General features: G+C 40.7%; 1 protein-coding gene across 1 annotated transcript in view; it reads right to left on the bottom strand.

Annotated features, from left to right (window-relative positions):
• Window positions 1–992: 992 nt before the first annotated feature.
• Tafa4 (TAFA chemokine like family member 4) overlaps window positions 993–27,283 on the bottom strand; it is a 181,810-nt gene continuing 155,519 nt past the window's right edge. Inside the window, exons 5-6 of the mRNA XM_060383831.1 lie at window positions 9,607–9,731; window positions 993–2,355 (exon numbers count right to left, since the gene is read on the bottom strand). Of these exons, the coding sequence (XP_060239814.1) occupies window positions 2,344–2,355; window positions 9,607–9,731 (137 nt within the window). The 3' untranslated portion in view covers window positions 993–2,343. The remainder of the gene's footprint in view (window positions 2,356–9,606; window positions 9,732–27,283) is intronic.

Here is a 27,283-nt window from a genome sequence, read left to right on the forward strand (position 1 = left end):
AGTAAGCCAGAGAAATCGCAGGTAGGTTAGATCTGTTGAACTTAATGCTCTCTCTTTTCCAAGTGCAGGTGATGAACAGGTCCATGTGTGTGGAACATCACGTCTGGACATGAGGGTGAGCTGTACAATCACACTGGTCACTGGTTTTGTTGAACACTAGTTGGGGGGTTGTGTGTTTTAAGATTCTTAAAAGAAGAAGAAGAAGAAGAAGAAGAAGAAGAAGAAGAAGAAGAAGAAGAAGAAGAAGAAGAAGAAGAAGAAGAAGATCTACCTGAAGGATACTTGATTGAAAGCTGCTCCACTCCCTTGGGAACCTGATTTGAAATTCTGTGAAAACACAGAAATGTCTCCTATCTACTTTCCTAAAGAAAGAGGAATGGTAACATGAGCATGAGGCTCAAAGGCCCCGTTTAGGGCTCACTTTGGAACTACATAAAAAGCACTCTTTGAAGTAATAATGGATAGGATAGCACTTTCCAGGCCTTCCATTTTCCCTAATAGAGCGTTTATTCCCTGGAAATAGTTTAGTCCCTAAAATCGTGCCTCAAGGTAAAGTAGTGTCTTTATCACTTGTTCTGCCTTCTGCTACGAGATCAAACGTGCGGGTTACAAAGTAACACGGTGCTACATGCGCTGCGAAATCACCTCCCATTTTTAAAGCTCTTTAACAAAGGAAGGTCTTACGCCAGTGACAGCAGAGGACACACAGGACACCAGGAATGTGCCCAAGCCTCACTGACACCCACTGGATTCTCAATGCTCCTTTTCTAAGTGGAACATACCGGAGACAAAATAAAAGTAGTGAACCTAAATTAGTTATGTCCCCAAAGTTAAATTTAAAGTGACCCAACTTCATATTGATGTTTAAAAGAACGCTTGTAAGCTCGTATCAAGAACACAAAATCTTCAAGCACAAAATAGTCACAAGACCTTACATGCCATCAGCAGGGTGATATTTTACTTATTCATACAAGAATAGCTGTTCTGGTTGGTACCCAGTCAGTCAAATTCAAACCGAGGTTTAACCAATAAATAGTTAGCATCCATTTCTTCCATTTCTTCTGCAAGGAAAAAAAAATCAAATAATTGACACCACTATAGACAATATAATGGGATTGGTTTCTCCTTGTGACTGTGAAAGGGCAGGGACAGTGGTAGCAAGTATATTTTTGACATTTCTTAATATATACAATCAATCCCACCTTTTACAGATGCAGGCACATGAATAACATCGCATTTCAAACCTGTGCCAGTTTCTCTTTGTTTCTTATGTTTCTGCATGGCAGCATCTACAAAATTATTGAAACACAAGGAAAGATGACCAAGATTTTACTTAACATTTAAAGAAGTAAGAAGGCTAACAAATGGGTACAGAGAGAACTATGTGAGGCTAGCATCAACTGTGATGTGAATTTTGAGAATTTAAAGACTCTTTCTAGGAGATAACAAAAATATTTCCATGGAATTGGCATAAAGTGGATTTAAGAAATAACTCTTACTCTAAACAGAGACTGTCCTATATTTTAAACGGTTTTCCTATCCGATTACCTCCAAGCCACAAAAATCCCAACAAGTTTATGTTCCTTTGTGAATATGTCATGATAAAACTTTGGTTATAAAACTCTAGTGCTAATAGGCTTCTCTTAGAACTCAGTCAATGGTGCGCCAGGGTTAAAATGCTTCTGCTACATCTCAGCTCGTGTAGGAATGGAACTAAAAAGGTAAGCATGTTAAATTATCAAAAGTAAAAAATACAAATGCACACATAGCAACCCAATGAGTCCTTTCATTCTCCAAGGCTGATAAAGTTAATGCCCTTCTCCAGATAATTTGAGGTTTGGGTTTTGTTTTGTTTTGTTTTGTTTTTTGTTGTTGTTGTTGTTTTTTAATCTAGGACACACATATGGGACCAAATCTTCTGTCATTTAGACCCCCTTTATGCCTTACACGTGATGGCTAAAGGACACGCTTGAAACAAAAACAGCCAGGTCCCTTTATGCTTCCATCCATACTCCTTGGGAATGGAGACAGCGAATAACCAGGCTTCCCCAGTGTTCTTCCACTCTGACACCCTGATGTCCCCTCCGGCATTCCTTGTGCTGTGTTCTTTTTGAGATCCAGGTAACATGTCAGTTGTTGGCTGCCTGCCGTTGTAGTTCAGTGTGTTAAGATCACAAAGCGGACAGAGCAGGGACAGTCAGGTAAATGCCAATTTCCGCGATGCACGTTTTGCAGCTATGAATTTCTGAGTGAGTTCCGAGGTGAGTTCTCACTAGACTGGTAATCCACACAGCACAGCTCTGTGTCCTGATGCCCCCCAGGGTCAAAACACTTCTGTATCTGCTACCGCGTCACCTAAAACAAACGAGACTAAGTGAGCATTTGACCTTATACCACCAAAGAGAATCCTTCCTGCCAAGAACTAGAGAATCCTGTCCAGTCCAGATCATTTGTATCTGGTTTATCAGTTGGAACCTGTGCCTGTAACCAACCTCACAAAACTAACCCTTCACATCCAACTTGGCTTTCCATTTCTCACTTTCTGTGTGCAAAGAAAACACAGACGAAGGTTTCTATGATGGGGAATTATGTACCCCCACTTTTTATTTCTGAGGTTATAAAAAAATGCCATGAGATTAGGTACACCCACTGCCCATGAATTCATGCATGTTAATTAAGCGTGCTTTGTTAATGGCACTAAAAAGTGTTTCAAATGAATGCTGATTAAAATCACCGCATGTCAAAATCAAAATTTAACCTTTGTTACATTTTTAAATGCACTTAACCTGTTTTAAAAGCAAAAATTGTTGGACAGAAATGATCAGTTTAATGGAAGCATATAATCATTGGGAAAGTTATTGTGTTTTTCATTTTTAAACACATGGGCTCATTATTTAAGACCTGAGAGAAGTTTGCAAGAACAGACCAGCTCAGGAGGAAAAGAGCATAATGCTTTAACACATTTACACTGTGCAAATATCTTCAGAATAAGTTGTATTATTTGATAACACAGTCATCATGCCTGGACCTAGCAGACCTTTTCTTCTAGAGCAGAAACTGGAAGGCTTTATCTGCAAAGAATTCAGTGTAGGACAGACTTTGAGCTTTGTGTGCTGGATAGTGGTTGTATTAAAAAATGTCACTCACAGTTACAGACATAAACTACAGGTAAACTCCTAGAGGTTTACAAAAAGTGCTAATGGATATTGAATAGGAATTTCACATAATCCTCAACTGTTACGAAGTAGACGTTTTTATTTTTACCAACTATTTAAGAACACATGGGCTTTTTGGTTGGTTGTTTGTTTGTTTTAGACAGGGTTTACTGTGTAACCCTGGCTGGCTTCAAATTCCCAATGTACACCAGGTTGGCCTCAAACTCAAAGAGGTCCTTCAGCCTATGCCTGTTGGATGCTGATATGAAAGCCATACACCAGCACACCTAACCTAATGAAGCCCACCCTTAAGTCACAGGTAATATAAAAGCAAGCAAGGGACTGGATTTGGGTCACAGTTTATTTACTTAAGAGGGGTAACTTGGGGAGGAGGCAAGACAATCATATGAGCACATATGAAGGGCCATGTGTGCAATGGGGAAATGGAAAGTGGGGTACTTGAGAAAAGTACAGAGACTGGAGTGTAGAGGGCAGTTAGAGTACATAGGGTTGTCAGCACAGGAGACAGAAAGACAGCCTTTGAGGAAAGTGAGGGACCATCTGAAGAAAGAACTTTCCACAAAGAAAGAAACACAGGAAGGCAGTAGGCCACTGCAGGCACCCTGGCCACTCTTTGATAAGAAAAGCACAGCCAGACCATTACCATTACAGGGGTCACTTTGATCCAAGCAATGAGAGGAGATATACTAAAATTTAAAACAAAGGATGAGGATGTGATAAGAAAAATCAAGGCAATCCAAGGTCTTTGGCATGAGAAAATGGATAGTAGATTCAGTCAGGACTGGAGAATTCAGTTATGACTAGAAGTTAAAGGCACCTCTCTTCTTTAGCTGTGAAGAAAATGTGTGAATTGCATTGCCCAACACCTATCGCACAGCACTTGGGAAATGATGGGGTTAAAGCCATATGCTACCATGTCTAGCCTGATGAAAACATTCTTAACGTACATGCAACAGAAAAACAAGCAAAGGGCTCGATCTGGATCACAGTTTGTTGAACATGTTCAGTACTTTGGGATGTCTGCTACCTTCTCTTTGCAAGCTAAAACATGTGCAGGCAAATATCAACCCAGACCTAAAATGTCATTTTCAAAAGATTCTTACTTGGTTTGGCTCAGTTGGGTCAGGTATTTTCTGATTTGTTTTCTTTTTTTAAATCATTACTATACACACTATGGATAATTTTTATTACTGATTCTGAATTTCGATGGATGCGAAGTTACTAACATGCATATATTAGCTTCACTTCTATGCATCAGCTACCTTAGCTGGACTAGCTGAAGCCTTGATTATAGTATTATAAAATACTGTGACCAAACGCAACTTGGGGAGGAAAAAGTTTCTTTCACAGGTATTCCTCTCCTGATTGTTCCCAGAACTATCAGACACAGCAAAAATCAAATGGAACCAGAAACAGAAACCAGTTTTCTTCTAAGTTGGTAGATTAAGGGTGAAGGCACCAGACTCAGGATGGTGTTGCACTGACCCTAAGCAGCTGTCCTCCAGAATGTACTGGAATACACGCATAACCTTAATTGTAGCAGTTTGTAGGGTAGATGGAATGATTTGATAATGTACACAATAATCAAACAAGGAGGGTTAATGTTTGTCTCCTTACATATTTCAAAGGTTTTCATGGGTCTTCACCAAGTACTCCATGTATGTATATTACAGCTGTTCGCTTAGTAGTTTTATGGAACTCCTGACTGTGAGAATAAGTGGCTCTCCGACTCTTGTGCCTGCTCTTAGGACTCTTTCCCTCTTGTTGCCATGTCCAACTTCAAATATGCTAGTTTTTGCTTCATCTTATTTTATTTAATTTTGCCATGTTTGGTAGTTATCTCTTAGAAGCCTGTTCTTTTCTCAGGAGAGACACGTGGAGTGGCCCAGGGTGTGTGGGGTTGGGAGAAGGGGGTTCCAATGAGTACAAGGAGGGGAAAACATAATTGGTGTATATTATATGAAAATTATTTTCAATAAGAGTAAAAAATGAAAAATAAGAGGTTTGAACATAGTATTTCAATGACTGTGTATTACAGGGATCAAATCAAAGTCCTTCATGTTCTGTACCTCTATCATTACTTGGTGTTTGAAGCTTTCAAGCTCTTCTTTTGTGACTTGAAGTCAGATAGTATGCTTTTTATAAAATTGGGTTTTATAAAATTGGGTTTTATAAAGTGCCAGAGTTTGGTGTGTTTATGCTCAGGATTGTAATATCTTATGGGTTAACTTTTTTTTTGGTAAGAAATAAAATGTCCTCCTTTATCTCTTCTGATAAGTTTTAGCTTCAAGGATGGTTTGTCTGATATTAGAGTAGCAATTCCTGCTTGCTTTCTAATGCCATTTGTTTGGAATACATTTTCCCCCTGTCATTTAACTCTAAGATGGTATTCATCCTTGAAGCAAAACATTTTTCAAAGTCTGTGTTCTAAGTCCAGCCCTAGAATTAATATGCCAAATAGCCTAGAGGTAGGACCTTAAATTGAGGTTTTTTAACAAGTCCTTTAGTGAATATTCTACAGTCATGAAAATATGAAATAATTATGACAGTAACCCATGGTGGTACCCAAGACACGGAGAAAAGGCCCAAGTAAGGAGCCATTTGAGGAAGGTACTAGCCAGAATTAGGACATTTGAGATACTAGGGCATGTAAGAATTAGGGCATGGGAAGGAGGCTTCTGTGGCCAGCACTGCTGTTTCTGTTATTTCATAAATTTCTGCATATTTCAGATTATCAAATTTTATTTTTATTCCTGATCTTACCAACATCAGTTTCACAGGCTACCAGCATGATCATTATAAAGAGTGAAGTCCTATAAGTTTAAACAAATATGCATGAGACGCTTCCCTTTTTGGCTCATCCCTCTTTACATTTCCAATGAAACCCTAGAGACTTTTAGACACATAATAGAAAATGTGAATACAGTGAAGCAACAACAAAACCCATGAGTGAAGGCCCATCTCCCAGCCACCAAGGAGGCCAAGAAGACTTTCCAGCCAAGAGCATTTATCTCAAAATCTTAAAAGTAGAGATAAGGCTAGGGGCATAACTTAGTTGCCAAGTATGTGTGGGTCCCTCAATTCAATGTCCCCTTCTGTGGAGTGGAATGAAATAACAAAGTGGGTTTCAAGAGCCTAGAAGGAAGGTCCCAGAAAGCTCCTGAGAAAAGACATCATTCTCTTGGATAGCACCTCAGCATAGGTACTGGTGGCTGTGGAGATTGTAGGATGCTTCTTTCTTTCTTCGGTGTTGACTCATAGATCCCTGTAGCATCTCCATCTCAGCATATGACAACCCAAAAATATCCTCACAGATTGTCCGGTGTCCTCAAAGGGCAAGAAAACACCCTTATTCCCCTTATTCACAGTTTCAAAGTAAGAAGCCTAAATACCATAGACTCTCTCAAGACCAATGTTGTTTTCTACTGACAAATTATTAAAATGCCCTGCACTGTCTTTGTGTTGAGGCTACAAAGTCACTAGGTCCCTGTAAGAAACCTTGGCACTGATGGTTTGAAACAGCGTCAATCAAAAGCTCCGAAGGGTGTTAGAAAAAGGAAACGTGAGGCGTGAGGACAGCAAGACTTACTTTCCCACAGGAAGTAGTTCCTGCCTGTGCCTTCTCTGAAGAAGCCAGAAACCACACGAAGAATGAAGAGGATGTCAACCCTTTCTATCTGGGGCTGATGACTAAGTAAGGACTTGTCCCCATTTCTTACTTTTATCTCTGAGACAGAGCCCATTAGTGTCTCAAACTGACTGCTCTTTCCGTGTTTGTATTTACATGGGAAACACAATCCTAGCAGAGGTGGCTTACCACCCAAGACCAACTGAGTGGTATGTGTTCCCATGCTGCTCTGCACAGACGTTCTCAGGAAAATGAAAACTGTTTTGCTGTGGAGTTAACACCTCCTCCAGGGAGGCCACTGCTTAGTCTTTACAGGATGGCTGTCCCTCCAGTGGCATAAGGGTCAATAGCATTTCAAGCAAAAGTTATCGCTTCTAGAAGGCAAGGCACTCTGGGCTCCTCTAACGAACTGCTGTGAGCATAGGAGCCATAACAAATGTTTTACGCAGTTCAAGGCACAAAGGCTTGGATTAATAAAGGAAACAAAGTTTTATGCCTTCCAGATTATTCTCAAATGGCATATCACTGGGAGGAAAAAAGGGTAGTCTGAGTATTACAGTGGCTTGGGGAACTGTATTATGTTTCTATATCTTGCGGGGAGATAAATGAAATGTCACTACCATTGAGAATTTAGCTAGAGCAAACTCATATTCCCAGCACACAAGGGCAAAACGCCCCTAAAGGTTTGCTTCCTGCTAATGCTCTCCCTAACTGCACATAAAGCAAGGGGGCCCTACTCTACCAAATGAACTACTTACATACCTTCTTTTTCGAGAATTCGCCTGGCTTCCATTCAATCTTGTTTTACATTTATATTTAAAAATCAATACAAATTTAATCTTCTAAAATGTTATTTCTTAGTCTACAAGAAATACAATGAAAGTTTCTTTTAATCACTGATAGATGGAAGATTATTTTTTTTTAACCTCAAAGGAGGCTTCAATATTTTCTATTTAGAAGGTACTTGTGAGAGCAGCCAAAAGGAACTGGGAGCAGGAAGCAGAACTTACTTAGCAAGTACAGTGGTTTTAGTTGGCTGGAAGTTTATTGGGAATGGCCTCGTGGGAATGGTGGTGTAGTGGAAGAGTTAGCTCCATGGATTACCTCTAACCTGGATATAAAAGGAGGGTTGTAATTTGGTGTCTTTAGAGGATTGCCTCCAGGATCTCCCATGGATACCAAAATCAGTACATGCCAAAGACTTACCTAGAATGATATACTACGTCCATGTAGTGTATGCAGATTTTTTTTACTTTATATAATCTCTAGATTGCTTATAACAACTGCAACAGACATGATTTTTTTTGCATGTATGAGTTTTTTTGTTTGCATGTATGTCTGAGCACCACATGGGTGCAATGTCCACGGAGGCTAGAAGAGGCCCTAGATCCCCTGGAAATAGATTTACACCTGGTTGTGAGCTACCATGTGGTGCTGGGAATTAAACCCAAGTCCTTTACAAAAGCAGCCAGCGCTCTTAACTGCTAAGCTGTCGGTCCAGGTTTTTATAATGTATTATTTAAGCAATAATCACATACACACACACACACACACACACACACACACACACACCAAAAAAAAAAAAAACTGTGTATGTTTAGTTAAAATGAAATCACCTTTTAATGTTTTAGTCTGTGATTGGTAGAATCCAAACAGATCCTATCAACACAGAAGTTCTTGTCATCACAACATCACTAGTAAGGACAAATTATGTTCTAATGAATTCGAGCAAACATCGTTGCAGCCTAACTCCAGTAACTTCAGAAAGACTTCTCTCATTAATGGGTGTTTAAGAAATAGCTTTGGGGTCATCAGCTGTATCCGGGCCTACAAAGATAAAGCAAACACAGACAAGGCCCTGAGTTCACAGGTCCCACACCAGACAGGAAGCGTTGGGTAGGGAGAAAAGGGATACAGCTATCTATGTAAAATGTAAGCCTAGCAGACACTCAGAAATACCAAACACAGATGCAGCCAAGGATGGCTAGAAAAAAAAAGAGATGGAAACATACCACATGAGAGGGAAGAGATACCTAAAAAACAGCATGACAGGGATCAATGGATTAAAGCAGAAAGAAGAAGGGTTCTCTTGCAGGATTGTCTGTGAAGAGCCAATGTGTTGACTGTAGCTGCCCTGAGGGTTTAGGATGGCCTGTTTTAGAGGGCTGACATGTCGCAAATATTGTTACAGCCATAGTCTAGAATCTCTACTGGAAGGAAGCCATTAGTCATCTGGATGTGATGGTGGATTGGTTGAGAGCAGTCACAGAAGGATTTGGTAGTAAAAATTTCTGAGATCCAAGTAATAGAGTAGACACGAGGAGACAAAAAAAAGTTTGCTTTCTCACTGAAGAATGAAATAGCTCGTGTTTTCCATTGGGTGCAAAAAAATTCAGAATGGGAACAGCTTGGGAGAAGCTGAAGAAGACCTGGGTAGGAATCTTGGCCAGTCAGTCTCCAACCTCTATGGCAGTGCGTTTTCCTACCTGAGTATATCCTCCAGGGGTGGGCTCTCACCATATTGCTTTGATACACTGCTCTGTCAACTCTGAAGCTTTAATCAGGCTCTCGAAGGAGCAGACATACATTTAGAGACCCTGCCTCAAAATCACTCATAAATACTGCCCAGACACATACACACATAGTGACACTGACAAATGCACTTTACTGAAAGGGAAGCACAGCCTCAGCTAACAGAGAACAGTGTTGCTCTGTCGATGGTGAGATCCAGCCACGGAAGGAACTGCCAGAGTTAACAGCTACTGCGCCTGTGAGTTATAGTTGCCTTCTGTCCATACTTGCCTTAGTGGTTTTGACCTTATTACCACTGCTACAGGACCAACCCGAGGAGTCTGGAAGCACTTTACAGTCCTCTCCTTCCAAGCAAGGATCCATGTGGCACCACCACTTCTCAATCACAATGGAAGCTGGAAAACAAAGGTTACACTGTGTTGGTGACATGCTTTCTTCCTCCGTGTGTGGGTGGCAAAACTGAATACAGATAAGCACATTGACACAAACATGGCTGACCGGAATGATCGCAGAAGTGCATTGAAAGAATCCAGATGTCCCTTCACACACTCTGGAAAATGCATTTTTGGGATTGGCTTCCTGACTGTCACTGAGTCATGTCCTGTGGATCATGCCTAGAAAGAGGATTATTGCTTACGCTTTGTGGAGCTCCTGCCCTGATTTGAATCTCAATGTATTACTTTCTCTGTTGTTTGAAAGACGTTGGGCTTGTCATCTAATTTCTCTTAGCCTCAGTTTCTCCAAAGAGACAGAGACAGAAACACTTGCCCAGGGATGCAAAAGGATATAGTGAATTCAGGAGAAACTTTGGGCCAGTCTTTTGGTCCAGGAAATGCGAGCTCCTGTCCATCTCTTTGGCAGCAGCCTCCAGTGGCAAGTGTTGGTACTGCAATGTTAGTCTTCAGCATCTACACTAAGAGGTAAACAAACCTTCCTTCTTGTATGGTGATCATCTCTGTGGTCCACTGCAGCAAATAGCTGAATGGTGAGCCATAATTTGTCATGTGGTGAAAGCCAACTGGAGGTAACAGGACCCAGCCTTTCCTCATAGTCCATGTGTGATGATGATGATGATGATGATGATGATGGTGATTATTGAATTTTTATTCACCTGTGAACTCACTCATCCCTCACCATCCACGAACACACAGAAGTCTGACAATAAAATTGTGTTATGTTCATAAAGCAAAATAATAGCATAATAGATCTTTGGAACTGAATACACATGGAAGTACGGGAATCTCTGTCCTATAGAATGGTTAGTTCTGCGGGTTCATGGGGTAGCTGAATTGTAGGGATGAATTCAGCCAATGAGTTGATACAGAACTGAGCTGGGGCTGGGATGGTAGTGAGTCAAGAAAGACTGGCCCTGTTTTCTTGTTGAAACGGCAATGCATACCTAGAAAACATCCCCAAGTAAACGTTGCAATTCTCCCACTTTGGATAACAAATAATTGTATTCCATGGTTTCTGAGCTTCAGAGATGTACAGCCCATAGATTTCTTTTTTGTGTGTTTTAAAATGAGGAATTTGATAAGACTGCACCAGGATGAACATGACAACTTGCTATGCATGTGTGATAACTACCAGAATCAAATAAATTAACTCATCCATAGTCACTCATCACTTATCATCAGATCCCCCAAACCTGTGCACCTTGTCACTGAAGACCTAGGCTCTTTGGACAACAGCATTTCATTTCTCATCCTGCCAAGCTATTCAGCTCTGGAAGCCATCACTTTTCTCTAGACTACCAGGAATTCTACTTTTTGGCAAAATCATGTATATGTGAGATCACGGGATTATTTTACCCTGTTGTTCCTAGCTTATTCCACTAACATAAAGCCCTCCTGGTTTGTGCATGTTTTCACAGACACCAGTATCTCTTTGTACGAACAAATACTGATCTAGTGTAAACATGGTCCACATTTTCTTTTTCTCTCCATCAATGAAGTTACTGGGTTGTTGCCAGTTCCCAGATGTTTCAGGGAAAACGGTGGTGCAGATGCCTTATAGATACAGATCTCAAGGATGGGGATGTGCTTGCCTTGTTCATTACTCTGAGCTGGATCCTCGGCAACACAGACAAAGGACACCCCAATTTTATGTCCTGTGTATTACACCTAAAGGAAGATTACTGCATACATAAACTTTTCTGAAGAGCTTCTGTATTGCTTTCCACGACGTCTGTACCAATTCACTTTTCTGTCAACCATACACGAGTGTTCCCCTTTTCTCCACATCCCCACTTCTTCTTGGGGTTTTGATAACAGTCGTTCTAATAAGCTTGAAGTATAACAATGACGTAGAACACTGTTTCACGAGCCTGTTTGATAGCTCTGTCTTATCTAAGAAACGCAGATATTCAGGACCTTTGTTTATTTTTAATGGGTTTTTTGGTTTGGGGATATTAAGTTCTTCAAGCCCATAAGGGTTGGATGTAAACACCCCTTACAGAAATATGGTCTGTGGGCACTGGAGAGATGACTCAGCAATTAAAAGCAGAAGACCATTCCTCAGTTCCCACTCCCCACGAGGGGCAGCTCACACTGATGCTTGCTTCTAGCCTATTCACAGAGAGAGAGAGAGAAAGTAAAAGAGAAGAATGGAGGGGTAGAGGAAGAGAGAGGGGGAAGAGAGAGAGGCAGTCTTGTATGCTCTGGGCTGCCCTTTCTGTTTACTGCTCCCTTTGCAAAGCTTTTATTTTGATGAGCATCCACTAATTCAGATTTACTTTTGCAGCCTGTGTTTTTGGTGTCATAACTAAAAGTCCATCACCAGTGTCGTGGGTTTTTTTTTTTGTTGTTGTTGTTGTTTTTTTTTCCGGAGCTCATTTCTCAGTTTCGTAGTTTCTGGTGTCATGGTAGTCCATGGTACATTTTTTAAATTTATCCTTGGGCATAGTATATGAGGCAGTCTTTGCTTGCAGCTATCAACTTTTTCCACTACCACTACTGAAGAACTGACAGTCTTCAGTGAACCTCTCCAGTGCCTTGATCAAACTAGTGTAGGTTCATTGCTAGGCTTTCTATCTTGTCCCATTGTTCTGTGTGTCTGCTTTTATGACACACCTACACCGTTATGTGATTACTATGGCTGTGAAATGCACGTGGATTAGAAAGTGTGACATTTCTAGTCTTTCCTTACTATAAACTCTAGATTTATTTGTGTTCTTAGTGACTTCACATAAATTTTAGTATTTTTTCCCATTTCTATGAAAATGTCACTTGGTTTTTGACAGAGACCTGCAGATCGTTTTGGACATTTGGCAGTACTATTTGCTTTCATGTTGTATCATTTTCTTCTGCAACATCAGCTAGCTTTCAGTATGCTCATCTTTTTCCCTCTTGGTTAAATTTTTTTCCTAAGCATTTTTTATCACACTATCATAAATGGGATCTTTTCAAAATTCTTCATTACTACATGAAAATGCAAGTCACTTTTCTCCAATTAATTGTTTAAATTTCCTATCTGCCAACTTTACTGAATTTAATATCAACTGTTTTCAGATTCTTCCAAAGAAGTGGAGCAAAAAGAATGTTACAAACACATTTTGTGAAGCCAGCTTTAGCCTTCTACCAATGTCGGGTCATTTCTTTTCTACAAGAAAAGAAAATTACAGAGCAATATATTTCATAAAAATGAATGCAAAACCCCTTAGCAAAAATACTAAGAAACCAAATTCAACAGGATGTTGAAGGGAATCACACAGCTTTATCAGGCAGGAGTTGCCTCTCAAGTACAAGCATGATTAAATGTTAATCAGTATAGTCCACTACATTCTGAGAAGAAATTACAAAAATCATATGATCACTTAAGTTCCACACCTCTTTAATGATGATGTCATCAAATCAGGTAAAGAAGGATTGTATTGCAACACTAAGAAAGCCATAAATGCCAAGCCATAGCCTGTGTCATAATCCAGAGTAAAGAGCTGGGTGCTTCTTAAAGGAACAGGAGAAGGATGCCCCATTCTTGCTCTTTCTACTAAGCACAGCAAAGGAGAGCAATTAGATATGAGAAAGCAAGAAAGGGCATCAAAGATGGATGGGGAGCAGTTAAACTGTCTTGACAGATAAGATGGCATTATACAGAGAAAACAGGACATTCTCTCAGTGTCATAAGAAAGACCATTGATGTCAAGTAAACAAAATTATAAGTTCATGTTCTATATAAGCTAATGGAAATTTTTCTCATTGAGTGTCAGGCTCCCTGATAATTGCTTATCCTGTGTTACCTCATATAAATATTCTATCAAAGCTGAGGTTGATTATTTTTTTCTCCTACCCTTGTCCAGAAGTACAAAGGGACGAGGGCAACATATAGCATAGCACAGAGCCCACATGCAGACTCTTAAATTTATTCCTCTTGCTGTACACTAGAGATGTACACCAGATACAAATCCTTGCATAAAACAGAAAAATAATAATACAGTCATTGTATTAAAACCCTGCCTAAGTGGGCCATGGCTGTACATTGTGATGAGAACCCGGGATCGTTTCACAACTCGCTGAAGAGTCATATTTTCTTCTTTCCTTTTGGAGCCTCTGTTTCTGGGCTATCAGCTGATGGCCTCAATCAACACTAATAACACCTGAGTCAGGTAGATTTGTGATCTAGGTTAACCATTCCCCATTTAAATCAATGTGTGCCAAAGCAGAGAACAGTACGTTACTGTATGGGTTATTTATTATCTCATAGAGACTGCTGAACTGGGGTAGATGGATATAAAGCTTAAGAAAGGTTTTTGTTTTTTTTTTGTTTTTTTTTTTTTCTTCTCTCCAAATATCATAATGATCTCACCCTGCAACTGCAGGGAACTTTTGTCATTTCAAAGCACTTTTAACCACTGTTCCTCTTCCGATTGTCCCCAAAACTGTCAGACACAGCAAAAGGCAGATGGAACCAGAAATAAAAACCAGTTTCCTTTTAGGTTGATAAATTAAGGGTGAAGGCACCAGACTCATGACTGTGTTGCACTGACTCTACATAGCCATCTTCCAGAATGTACCGTGATATATGGATAAGTTTAATTGTAGCAGTTTGTGAGGTGGGTGTAATGATTTGCTACATATGCACAGCAATCAAACAAAGAGGGTTAGTGTTGACATCTCCCTACATATTTTAAAGGTTTCCATGTGTCTGCACCAGGTCCTCTGTGTAAGTAAATTATAGCTATTAGCTTAGTATTTTTATGGGTCTCCTGACTATGAGGACAAGAGGATCTCTGATTCTTGTGCCTACTTTTGGGACTCTTTCCCTCTTGTTGGGTTGCCATGTCCAACTTTGAGGTGATAGTTTTTGCTTCATCTTATTTTATTTAATTTTGTCCTGTTTGGTAGTTATCTCTTAGAAGTCTGCTCTCTTCTAATACAAGTCAAAGAGAGTGGATCCAGAGGGAAGAAGGGGAAGGAGGAGAAACTCAGAAAAGTAGAGGGAGGGATAATATAATCAATATATATTACATGAAAAAATATTTTCAATAAAAGGAAGAATGGAAAGATACAGGTTTTAACATGGTATTTCAATGAATATGGACTACAGTGATCAAACCAAAGTCTTTCATGTTCTATGCCTTTATCATAACTTTGGGTTTGAAGCCTTCATGCTCTTTTCTTGTGATAAAATAGTGCTTCTGATTAGTAAGGACAAGGTTGGCACGATGTCTCATCAGGTAAAAATACTTTCTACATGAGTTCAATCCCTGGGACTCACAGTGGAAGAGGGAAAAAATACATTCTTAAATATTGTCCTCTGAACAGGAACCGGGCATAACTGTCACCAGAGAGGCGTCACCCACCAGCTGATGGAAACATATGCAGAGACCCATAGACAAATATTAGGCAGAGCTCAGGAATCCTGTGGAAGGCTGGGCTAGGGATAATTGAAAGAGCCAGAGTAGATGAGGACACTGCAAGAAAATCTACACAATCAACTAACTTGGGTCCAAGAGGCCCATGGAAACTGAACCACCAATCTGAGAGCATGCGTGGGAGAGATCCAGGTCCTGTGCACATATGTAACAATTGTGCATCTGGGTCTTCATGTGGGGCTCCTAACAGCAGGAGCAGGGGCTGTCTCTGACTCTGTTGCCTGCCTTTGGATTCCTTCCCCCTAACTGGGCTACCTTGTCCAGCCTCAACAGGAGAAGATGCCTAGTCTTACTGCAACTTGATATATCAAGGCTGATTGGTATCCATGGGAGGCCTCCCTTTTTCTGAGGAGAAAGGGAGGAGGAGTGGATGACATGCATGGGGGTGGGAAGGGGAGGTGGACTGGGAGAACAGGGAGGGAAGGCTATGATAAGGATGCAAAGTAAATAAATAATTATTTTTTAAAAATTGTGCTCTGGGCCTCTGAAAGGCTCTGCCCTGCAGACTATCAAAGCAGATGCTGAGACTTATGGTCAACTGTTGGGCAGAGTCTATGGAATCTTATGAAAGAAGTGGAAAATAGTAAGATCTGGAGAGGACAGGAACTCCACAAAGACAGCAACAGACAGAAAATTTGAACACAGGAGTCTTTCCAGAGACTCATACTCCAACCAAGGACCATTCATGGAGATAACATAGAACCCCTGCACAGCTGTAGCCCATGGCAGTTCAGTGTCCAAGTGGGTTCCATAGTAATGGGAAGAGGGACTGTCTCTGACATAAACTGATTGGCCTGCTCTTTGATCACCTCCCCCTGAGGGGGAACATCCTTACCAGGCCATAGAAGATGACAATGCAGCCATTCCTGATGAGATTTGATAGACTAATATCAGAAGGAAAGAGAGGGGGACCTCCCCTATCAGTGGACTTGGGGAGGGGCATGTGTGAAGAAGGGGGAGGGAAGATGCGATAGAAGGGGAGGAGAGAGGGGTTTATGGGGGGATACAAACTGAATAAAGTATAACTAATAAAAGTTTAAAAAAAAGAACTAAAATAATTGTGCTCTGATCTCCACATGCATATCTGCATTCACATATAATAACAAAATAAAAATTTAGATAATATATAATAGATATAATAGATAATATATAATAATATATAATATAATATAATATAATATAATATAATATAATATAATATAATATAACATAATATAATATAATATAAAAGTCTTATTATACTCATAGCATCAATCAGTTGCTTGCTAATTACTGAACACCTTGGTTTGGTCCCAAATAGACATCAAGGTAATTAACATATGGTTGCCAGCTCTCAGCTTAAATCACCATCAACAAGACTAGAAAAATTGTATAAACATCAGTGGAACTTGGCTCTATTCACACAGGGTTAGAGCTGACGCTAAAGGACATTTCGTCTTTACAATGTTTTCTTGACAAATGCCGAGCTCTCAGAGAGTCTCCTGAGTACCCTGAAGCAATCAGAGCTCTCTGAAACACCCGGAAGAAGCCACATCATGCGGCTCATGATGGAACCAAGAGAAAACAGAAGGAGCAGTGGGTCAGTGCCCGCCTGGAAGCCAGCAGACCCAGGAGGCTTCAGTGAGACTCCTTAGAGAGCTCCGGACTTCTGGTTGAGGACCATGTCTGGGGGCAAACCTTTTAGAAGCTCTTGAACACCGTTTAAGGTTTGATTCTCTAGGCAAAAGAGAACCATGGCAGGTGTCTATACCCAGCAGAACATATAAGAGACAAGGAAGTCTATAGCTTGTGGGAAAATGACTGGACAAGGCAAGGGACAACAGAATTTGGAACAGAAAGAACACTGAAAGAAAATGTAAACCAGGTATAAATGAAGTGGGGGAAAAAATGAGGAAACCAATGTCCTGTAGAGAAACGCCAGAAACATACTCAACCTGAGGGGGACCCAAGACACTTCTGATGTGAAAAAGGAACATGAGTAGAAAAATATTAAGGCTCACATCGCAGAAAAATATATGCTCATATTTAACTAGAGAAAGGTAAAAATGCTATGGCCACTCCTGTGCTGTTGCGATTTATACGCTTACTCTGATACTTCCATATACACATATACCATGAATCAGTCATGTTTGTCTACTCCTCATTGTACTCTCAAGCCACCTCCAGGACTCTTCGCAGCCCACAGTAATCCCCCTTCTACTTTAAGGTCTAATTTTTTTTTATAATTTAGTAACTACACATGAGAGAAAACATGTGATGCTTCTCTAATGCTCTAGGTAGCCTATTTTGTTCAGCACAGCCTCCAGGTCCGCCCACTGTCCTGCACATATGATTCCACACTTCTCTAGTTAAGAATCTATTGTGCAGGGTGACAAGTATGGATCTATTTGAACATAGGGAACTTCCCAGAGACTCATACTCCAACCAAGGACTATTCATGGAGATAACCTAGAACCCCTGCACAGATGTAGCCCAGGGCAGTTCAGAGTCCAATTGGGTTACATAGTAATGTGAAGAGGGACTGCCTCTGACATAATCTGATTGGCCTGCTCTTTGATCACCTCCCTCTGGGGGCGGGGAGCAGCCTTACCAGGCCACAGTAGAGGACAATACAGCCACTTTTGATGTGAACTGACAGACTAAGATCAGAAAGGAGAGGAGAACCTCCCCTATTAGTGGACTTGGGGAGTGGCATGCAAGCAGAGGGAGGAGGGAGGGTGGGATTGGGATGGGAGGAGGGAGGGGCTTATGGAGGGATGCAGAATGAATAAAGTGTAATTGATGTAAAATTTAAGAAAAAAGGGAAAAAAGTAATTTAAGAACCTTAAATGACTTTCAAAATTGGAGGAAAACATGGAGTTAGTCAATTGGCATGGAGCACGTCTCGCCCCTGGGGGCAATGGTCTCCTGAACCTACTCAGACCTCAGACACCACCACTGCTAGTTCTAGAACTGACGCAGGATGTTCCAACGAGGGGTTAAGGCTTCTCATAATATTTCCTATAAGCCCACACCTGTTTGTCTATATCCCCCATTTTTATTCGTTATTAGCCAGATAGAGCCAAGTAATTGTGGTAATGATACTTGCTTTTTTGCCCAATGCTGGAATGCTAGTAAAGTTAGGTATGCCCTGGTTACTCGCATGCCTCACTGGGTGCCTATGCCCATTGATGCCCCTCACGCTATGACTCTCTTCAGACAGAAAAGGGATCTTGGAACTACAGCCACCATTGTTACTACCATCTCATTGACAGCTGTTGGAGCTACCACCAGGGCATTAGCCATGAGTCATACTGGGCAGACTGCTCAGACCCTGAATAATCATTTAGCCAATGTAGCTCATGCCTTAGTTGTACATAAAGGAATTAATGCTCAACTAAAAGGAAGCTTGATGGTGTTCAATCAGAGGATTGACCTCTTGCAGGAGCAAATTGATACCCTATGGCAAATCGCTCAACCTGGCTGTCAATGAAAGTATGCTGGACTTTGTGTCACTAGCATACAACATGAGAATTTTTCCTGCGCTGCAAATCTGTCTAAACAATTGTCGAGCTATATTTTAGGTAATTGGGACTGGAGAATTCGATACTACGATGGAGCAGCTGAGAGTGGCCATTGTCACAGTAAATTCTACCAGAGTGGACGCAGGACTAGCCACAGGATTATCAACATGGATTGCTGCAGCCATGAATCATCTGAAGGAATGGGCGGGCATGGGAGCGTTAGCAGGCCTTCTGGTGTTGGTCTCCTTGGTTTGCCTGTGGTATATATGCAAGATTAGAGTCTCACAACAGTGTGATGCAGCCATGATCATTCAGGCCTTTACAGCCATTGAAGCAGGACATTCTCCCCAAGCATGGTTGGATACCATAAAAAGCTAAAATGATACGCTCAGGATGCGAGGCTAAGCACTGCACTCAGGGTCAGCCGCTTTCGACCCAGAGAAGAGCATGTCTGATTGCATGCGGGTTGATGCCCCAGGTCCTGCCTCTGAGAAAAAGGTATCGGACGGTCTGATGCTCTTTGGGTGGATGACACCTAAATGAACATCTGTACAAAGTCCCAATTTATTTCTAATATCAGAGATCAGACCTCTACTCTTGCCTGATGCGTCTAAAACAAAAAGGGGGAACTGTAGAGAGCTGCGGAATGCTATGCCTTAAAGATGGAGCTGGTTTCCGCCTTCCACCTTCCCGATGGTGAGTGCTCTCTGTCACGAACAACTCCACATTTGGCTAAGGCCGAGGATCTGGCTTGCTTCCATGTATGTGGACCTATCTGCATTGCCCCCGTGGCACGCCTGGGTTGGCTACCCAGAGGCTATTTAAGCTGTGGGCTGGCTTTCCCCGGGGTCCGAGGATTGTTCCTGAATAAACTGCATTGAAAAAAATAAAAAAAATAAAAAAAAATAAAATAAATAGTAAACCATTCAAAAAAAAAAAAAAAAGAATCTATTGTGTGATCTTTCTCTGAATCATTCCTTAGCTACCTTGACACATGGCTATAACAGGAACACACGGGATCCTCTTTGGTGCACTCTTTTTTTCCATGTTCTACCCTGGAGTGGAATATGTGGATCAGAAGAGAGACCTATTTCAGCTCTTTAGGAATTTCAATGCTGTTTTCTATAGTAGCTATGCTAATTCACATTCCACTGAATCACAAGTTTTTTTCCCACCATATCCTCACCAGCATTTATATATATATATATATATTTTTTTTTTTTGGACAGCTAGAGTGCAATAGTCTCTCTCTCCTTATTATTCTAATTTGCATTTCCCCAGTAGCTAAAGTAGCTAAAGAACATTTTTTTTCATGAATTTGGTAGTTATTTGTATTCTTCATTGAGTACTATATATTCAGATAGTTTAATCATGTTTTAATTTCACTTAGTTTTCTTAGCTCTTCATATATTCTGTACATTCATCCTATCAGACGTATAGCTAGCAAAAATTCTCTGCCATTCTGCATGTTATCTCCATTCTTGATAGTTCCCTTTGACACTTGGCTTTTTATATCTTATAAAAAACACTTTTATTTGAAAATAAATATGATAAACATGATATTTCAACTAATACACCTATTAAATGTTTAATTAAATAATGATTGCAGTTAAATTAATATATAAAATTAGTTAAATATAATTTTTATAAGGCTGTAGAATTCTTAATTTTTTATTATTATTACTTTTTTTCCAATTTTTTTACTTTGTATCCCAGTTGTAGCCCCCTCCCTCATCTTCTCCTGGTCCCATACTCCTTCCTTATTCCTCTCCTCTAGTCCACTGATAGGGGAAGTCCTCCTCCCCTACTGTCTGACCCTAGCCTAACAGGCCTGGATCCTCTTCCTCTGTGGGCTGGCTAGGTTGACACACACACACACACACACACACACACATCAGGGAGAAGTGATCAAGGAGTGGGGAACTGAGTTGATAACAGTCAGAGACTGTCCCTTGCTAGGGAACCCACATGAACACTGAGCTGTCTATGGGCTACATCTGAGGTCTAGGTCTTTTCTATGCATGGTCTTTGGTTAAAGCATAAGTCTCTGAAGTCCCCCTTTGGCCCAGCTTTTTGGCTTTGTTGGTCTCCTTATCAGACTCCTGTCCGCTCTGGGTCCTTCTATTCTCCCATTCTTCCATAAGACTCCCTGTGCTCTGTCCAAAGTTTGGCTGTTGAGTCTCTGCATCTGCATCAATCCCTTGCTGAGTGGAGTCTTTCAGAGGACATCTATGGTATGCTTCCATCCTATTCCCTCTCTTCTATAGATTCTGGTGTCTATCCTGTTTTCCCTTCTGAATGAGAATGAAGCATCTTTCCTAGGGTCCTCCTTGTTGTTTAGCTTCTTTAGGTCTCTAGATTTTAGTACATTTATCCTGTATCATATGGCTAATAGCCACTTATAAGTGAGTATGTTTCATCTCACAGCCATCAAAAACGTCCAAATTCTTATGACTTTTTTACCAGTTTTTTCTTTTTAAGATCAAAAACTCAAGTGACAACACATGCTGGAGAGATGTGGAGAAAGGGGACCCTCCTCCATTGCTGGTGGGAATGTAAATTTTTACAACCACTTTGGAAAGCAATCTGGTGCTTTCTCAGAAAATTGGGAATGGTACTACCTCAAGATTGAACTTTACCAATCTTGGACATATATCCGAAAGATGTTCAACCATACAATAAAGACATTTGCTCAACTATGTTCATTGCAGCTTTACTCATAATAGCCAGAATCTGGAAACAACCAGATGTCCCTCAACAGAAGAATGGATACAGAACCTGTGGTACATTTACACAACAGAATACTATTCTGGTATTAAAAACAAGGAAATTATGAAAATTACAGGCAAATGGATGGAACTACAAAAGTTCATCCCTAGTGAGGTAACCTTTGCCACTTGTTAATGTTTGCCTCGGTTTCCTGCTTTGAAAATGCTGTCCAGAAAATCACTGCCTGTACCAATGTTCTCAAGTGTTACCTCGTTGTCTCTTCTAATGATTTCTGAAATTTGGGTCTCATGGTAAAGCCTTTAATCCATTAGAGTTGCCCTTTTAAAACATTTACTTATTATTATATGTGTGATGGGGGGAGCAGGGGCCCGTGCCTGTGTGAAGATTTCAGAGGCCAACGTGGTTCTCTCCTTCCCTGATTTATGTGGATTCCAGGGATGGAACTGAGGTTGCCGGGCTTGTGTAGCAAGCCTCTTTATACACAGAGCCATCTCACTGGTCCTGTGTTGTTTGTTTTCTGGTTTTGTTTATAATAGAAGTCCTTTTTTTAACAAAAGGCTTCCACTTGAATCTTCTGCACATGGACATCTAGTACATTCTCCTATTCTACAAATATACTTTTTAAATATTTAGATAAATATTTAATGCCACGTCCTTATGATATTCTTTACCAGTTTTTCTTTATTTATTTAAAAAGTGATATTCTCTAAAAATCACAAGCCACTTGGAATTTTAAATTGCTGCATTTGCAAAAATAGAAATCCTGCTTATATCTAACAGGAGAACACAGTAAGAGGGCCGTGGTGACAGATTATCCTAAGGAGTAGTTTCTCTGTGAAAGACCTAGCAGCAAATGCTCTTGAAGAAAGAAAGGAGAAAGGACCAGCATAAACCAGAGCGCCAGATTTGAAGGTCTTTCTGTACTAAGGATTGCCTATGAACCTCACAGCAGAAGTGAGAACTGACTGAGGTCGGACCTCACAGGGAGACCAACATTGAGAAAGCAGAGCTTCTAGAACAGCTGGAGCCCAGGTCTGAGGTGAAGCAAAAGCCCGGAAGCTGGACTCTATTAAAATAACTGTCAATAGCATCTGCCCACTCTTCCTGGGCCATTTCTCCACAGGAGAGTGCCTTGTGGGAGGTATGTCCGCCCCTCCTGCTACTGAACATCACACTCTACTCTAAACGAGAAGATGATTTGTCATGTCTATTTTTAAAATAAAATTCTTTTAAAAGCTTCATGCTTTCCTGGTTCAGCAAAACACATAATACCCTCATCTTCAAATTGCAATGAATTTCCAGTTTAATAGACCCAGGAAAAACCGCCCTGGTTTTTGATGGTGGCTAGTGCATCATGCCATGTTTCCTAGGTCTAAGTTTCAAGCACCTAATTAGCTGTTTTGCTCTGGCACAAGGAAGAGACTGGCTTCTCAAGAGTTGCTCTCTCATTGTGGACTTACCTTAGTTGTATTTACAGAGGTAAAACAAACGGGAAGGCCTCGTCTTTGAGATACTGTTTTATTTATTCTTTAAGAATTTTATACCAAGCATTTTGCCCACGTTCCTCCACCTCTGCTCAAATATCCCCACACACCTTTACTTCTTTTTAAAGACCATCATGTCCAGTTTGTGTTGGCAAACGACTCCTGGGTGTGAGGCCTGCCCCCCACTGAAGAAAACTTTCTCTCTCCCCAACAACCAAGTGCCAGTAGCCCCTTGGCTAGGGGTCAGACTCAATACCCACCTCCATTCTCCAATGCTGGAATTTTTTGTGGCTCGAGCCTGTATAAATCTTGTTTATATTGTCTCTGCGAGTCCACAAGTGCAACTGTGTCTGGAAAACATTGTCTGCTTGAATTCATCTACCATTTCTGCCTCGTACACTCTTTCTACCTCCTCTTCCATGGAGAACCCTGAGCCTTGGAGGACTGTGATATAGACGCTGGAATTAGGAATGAGAACTCCAAAGTCTCTTAATTCTCTGCATGTGGAATGGCAGTCAGTCCCTCTGTCGCCCGCTACTCTAAGAAGTGGCTTCTCTGATAAGGATTCAGCAATGCACTGACCTATGAGTATATCAATACGTCATTATCACTGAGTTTACTGAGGAGAATTATCGCAGTTTTTCTCTCGGCTTATGGTAGGAGTGGGTTTGCCTCTAGGGCCCGTGATCTTTACAGCCACAGGTTCTTGGCCTCATTAACAGTGTCAGGCATGGGTTTCACCTCACAGAGCAAGCTTCAAATCCAATCACAAAGTGATCCAGTCACTCCCAATAACGTCCTGCCACTATTGTGCCAGCAAGCACATTGTGCCAAACATGTTGTTACCATATCTTGCAAGGTTCATGTCTGGGTGAAACTGCAATTCCTTTTCTCCTCAGGAAGCATCCAGCACCTTCTAGCACTGTGTACACTAGGCAGTACGGGTGAAGCTTCCGGTTGAGTACCAGCTAGCTATATTTCTCCGTGTTCTCTGATTCTACTACGTAGTATCTTTAGCAATAAGGTCTTACCATCAAATCCTGCAGGCTAACCAATAGCATTGACAATAGCCTGTAATGTTTGGAAGGTCCATATTGGCTTTCTGTTCTTTGTTTAAGTTTATTTTTACCCTCTAAGCCTGAATGAGGAGAACTTTGAAAATAGAATATACAACTTGGAGACTCTGCACTGAGATTTTAACGTGTTAAAATCTTGTGCTTATCACTGCTCTTTCAATGCACTCAGTGTTCTTTGCAAATGATGCTATTAATTCCTGCCTTGCATTTTCAAGAATGAACCACCTAACTACTATGAGCAGCAAAGGGCTAAACTACCTTATAGAAATTGTATTTTGATTATTTTGCTAGCAACACAGTACTGTTATTTCCACAGTTGCACATAGCCATGAAGGAACTGCTTTGTAAGTGCATGCCTGTCCCTTTGGTTTTTTGTTTGTTTGTTTGTTTGTTTGTTTCTAATAATCTAAGTGATTCGTTCTTGCCAAACACAGGCTCACAAATACATGTATGTAAGCCGGAGACTTCCAATAAGGGTTTCTCAGCCTTGGCACTACTGCCATTTAAGGCCAGATAATTCTTTCTTGTGCAGTCTACCCTATGCACTGTAGGTTATTTGACAACATCTGTGACCTCTATATAGCAGATACCCAGTAGACACTTGCCCAAGTCTGTCTAGTGTCCCCAGGGCCATACAATCCATGTTTCTCGGCCATAGATATTTAATACTTTGTAGGCAAACTCAACAAAAAAATGGGAGGGTGTACTAGTTTATTGGAGCTGTTCCAGCTTTGGTTAGTGGAAGGACCTTAGTGCACAGTAAAAGGCATATCAGCTCCACTCCATATCTTCCTTCCTGCCTCTACTATGGACAATGCAGCACTTATAAAACATGTATTTAGTCACTTGTTCTGACCAACAGAACCACAAATCCAGGACTCACTGTGTAGCCTGTGCTGAGAAGGGGACCTTTCAAGTGCAGGGAGAAGGGACAGCAATTCCCACTTTTTTCTTCTCCACTGGCACACAGTCTGCTTCCTCCACTTTCCTAAAATTGGGACTGACAGAAGCAGTGAAATCACACCCCAATATCTATGGCTCTATGTTCCTCCAGTCTTCATGGAGCCATGTTTACCCATCCACTCACACACACTTTGTGCTGCCTGTCTCTCTCCTCCACCTCTTCACCTTCTACCTAGTCAGCTCAGACACACTGCTCTTCATGATGTCCACTCCTGACATCCTCTGTTCTGACACAGAATACCACGTTTGTTGGAGTTCGTGCCTCTCTTTCCCTGCGTATTATGAGTAACTTGGAAATGGTACTACAGCCCACCATCACCCTATCCCCAGCATGCAGAGTAAGGCCAGCATAAAGGTGATTAAAACTTGATAGGAACGATCCAAGAGACTCAAAAGGGACATCTTGCCAACCCCCACTATGCTTGTGTGGAGTGAGCTCCACTGTCTTTGTCCTGACTGTCCCTGACATAAACTCAGTGGCAAGGAGAATAAACCCCACTGAAACACCAATCCCACAGAGAATACACCATAAAGAGAGACCCTTTCTCATCACACATCCCCCTGGGGCCATGAGAACTGTTTGGTCCAAATAGTAACTCTGTTCCCTAATTAAACCAGTCCTCACAAGACAGAAAGGTAGAAAAATTGGAGCCTTATCAAAAGATTTAAAAACACGCTTTTGTCTTCCATCCCAAAGCTTTTGTCTTATTAATCTGTTTTAAATCCGATATTTACAAAGCATTCATTTTGACAAAATAAATTAAGCTTTCTTGTAGTACACATTTATCTCGCTTTATCATAAAGCCAGTCAGCATTATCTCTATAGGGCTGGGGTTTGATAAATGTGTAGAACATTGCTCCCATCACAAGATGGCCTTGTATGTGCCAGTACAAGGTCTTAAATAAAGAACTCTTACCCACAGAACAACTCTCTGTTTCAGGACACAGGAGCCATGGCTCAAAACGATTCCACTTCCTTTTTCCAAATCCCCAGTGTGTGTTGAAAATGAATTTAAATAATTCAGAGCTAATTGTAATTTAAAAACTGAGGTGATTGGGTAAAAATATTGAAGTTTTGTATTTAACTAATGAAGGATAAGCTTTTACTGAGAAGCAATGAAAGTGCCAGATAAGTATCAGTGGTGTGGATTAACAATAATGCAAAAGGATATTCCAATTTCTGTGTCAACATTAATTAGTGCCCTGCTCCAAAATCTCTGTGCCTTTGTTTTAATTTAAATGTAAATTTGGGGGAATTTTATATTATATGTCCTCTCTACTCTTATTTACAAATAAGATAAGAAGGACACAGCAGTAGAGAATGGGTCTTCCCACATGCCAATTAACATGATACTGCATAATTATTGTGGGATAAAGATTAAGCAAGTAAAGCTAAAAAGCCCTAATGGAAACATTCAGATAATGAATAGATGCTCAGGTGGACGGGAAACAGATATACATCCTAAATGAAGCTTAAAATGTCTATGCTTCCTCAGTGACTTGATCCAATAAACACTCATTGAACACGGCTGTTGACCAAGGGAGGTTATCTATGTGAGAACAGAAGAAGACACAATTAGTTCTCTTTCAGGAAACTTCTTGGTAGTCTCTAGCCATAACTGTTATACTGAAGTTGCATATTATACAAATCTAATGGTGTACTGTATAATGTGAAGTATTGTCCCAGATGTGCTCATTTTAACTCATACTAGCCACATGTGGGTCATCACTTCTCCTGAAAGAGAGAACATTTGTATCAACACAGAAGGGCCTGCTCAACAGAATTTTACAGACTGTGCTGAAATGCCAAATAAATGATGGGCTGTCATTACTCACTCATCCTAAAATGCTTGAAATACCAGTCAGGTAACTGGCCTATATTGGATTTGCCATAGACACAACCAAAATACCCATCAATGGAGAAAGAACTAAGTTACAGCCAATCCCTTCAACACACGACTGTGGAATAGATAAAAAGAAAAGTTAGATAAGCACAGATTAGCAGATACTTATGATCTAATATTGATAGAAGAAATTAGGTAAACTTAAGAAATTAAACAAAACATGCATTTATACTGCAACCTAGACCAATGACTCCCACTTTAGCCTATTTTAAAATTTGGAAATACACCAAAAAAATACACTAACTAAATATTATAGTTTCTCCAAGGGATGAAAGCCAAAGAAGTGGTTTGGGGTATTTATGTACTTTCTTTACTGAGGTAGAGACGTATCTGGTGTATTCATATACTTTCTTTGTGGGTAAAATTTGGGGTATTGGTATATTTCCTTTACTGAGATGAAGGTGACAACAGGAAT

The sequence above is a fragment of the Meriones unguiculatus genome, chromosome 5, assembly GCF_030254825.1.
Source record: "Meriones unguiculatus strain TT.TT164.6M chromosome 5, Bangor_MerUng_6.1, whole genome shotgun sequence".
NCBI classification, from domain to species: Eukaryota; Metazoa; Chordata; class Mammalia; order Rodentia; family Muridae; genus Meriones; species Meriones unguiculatus.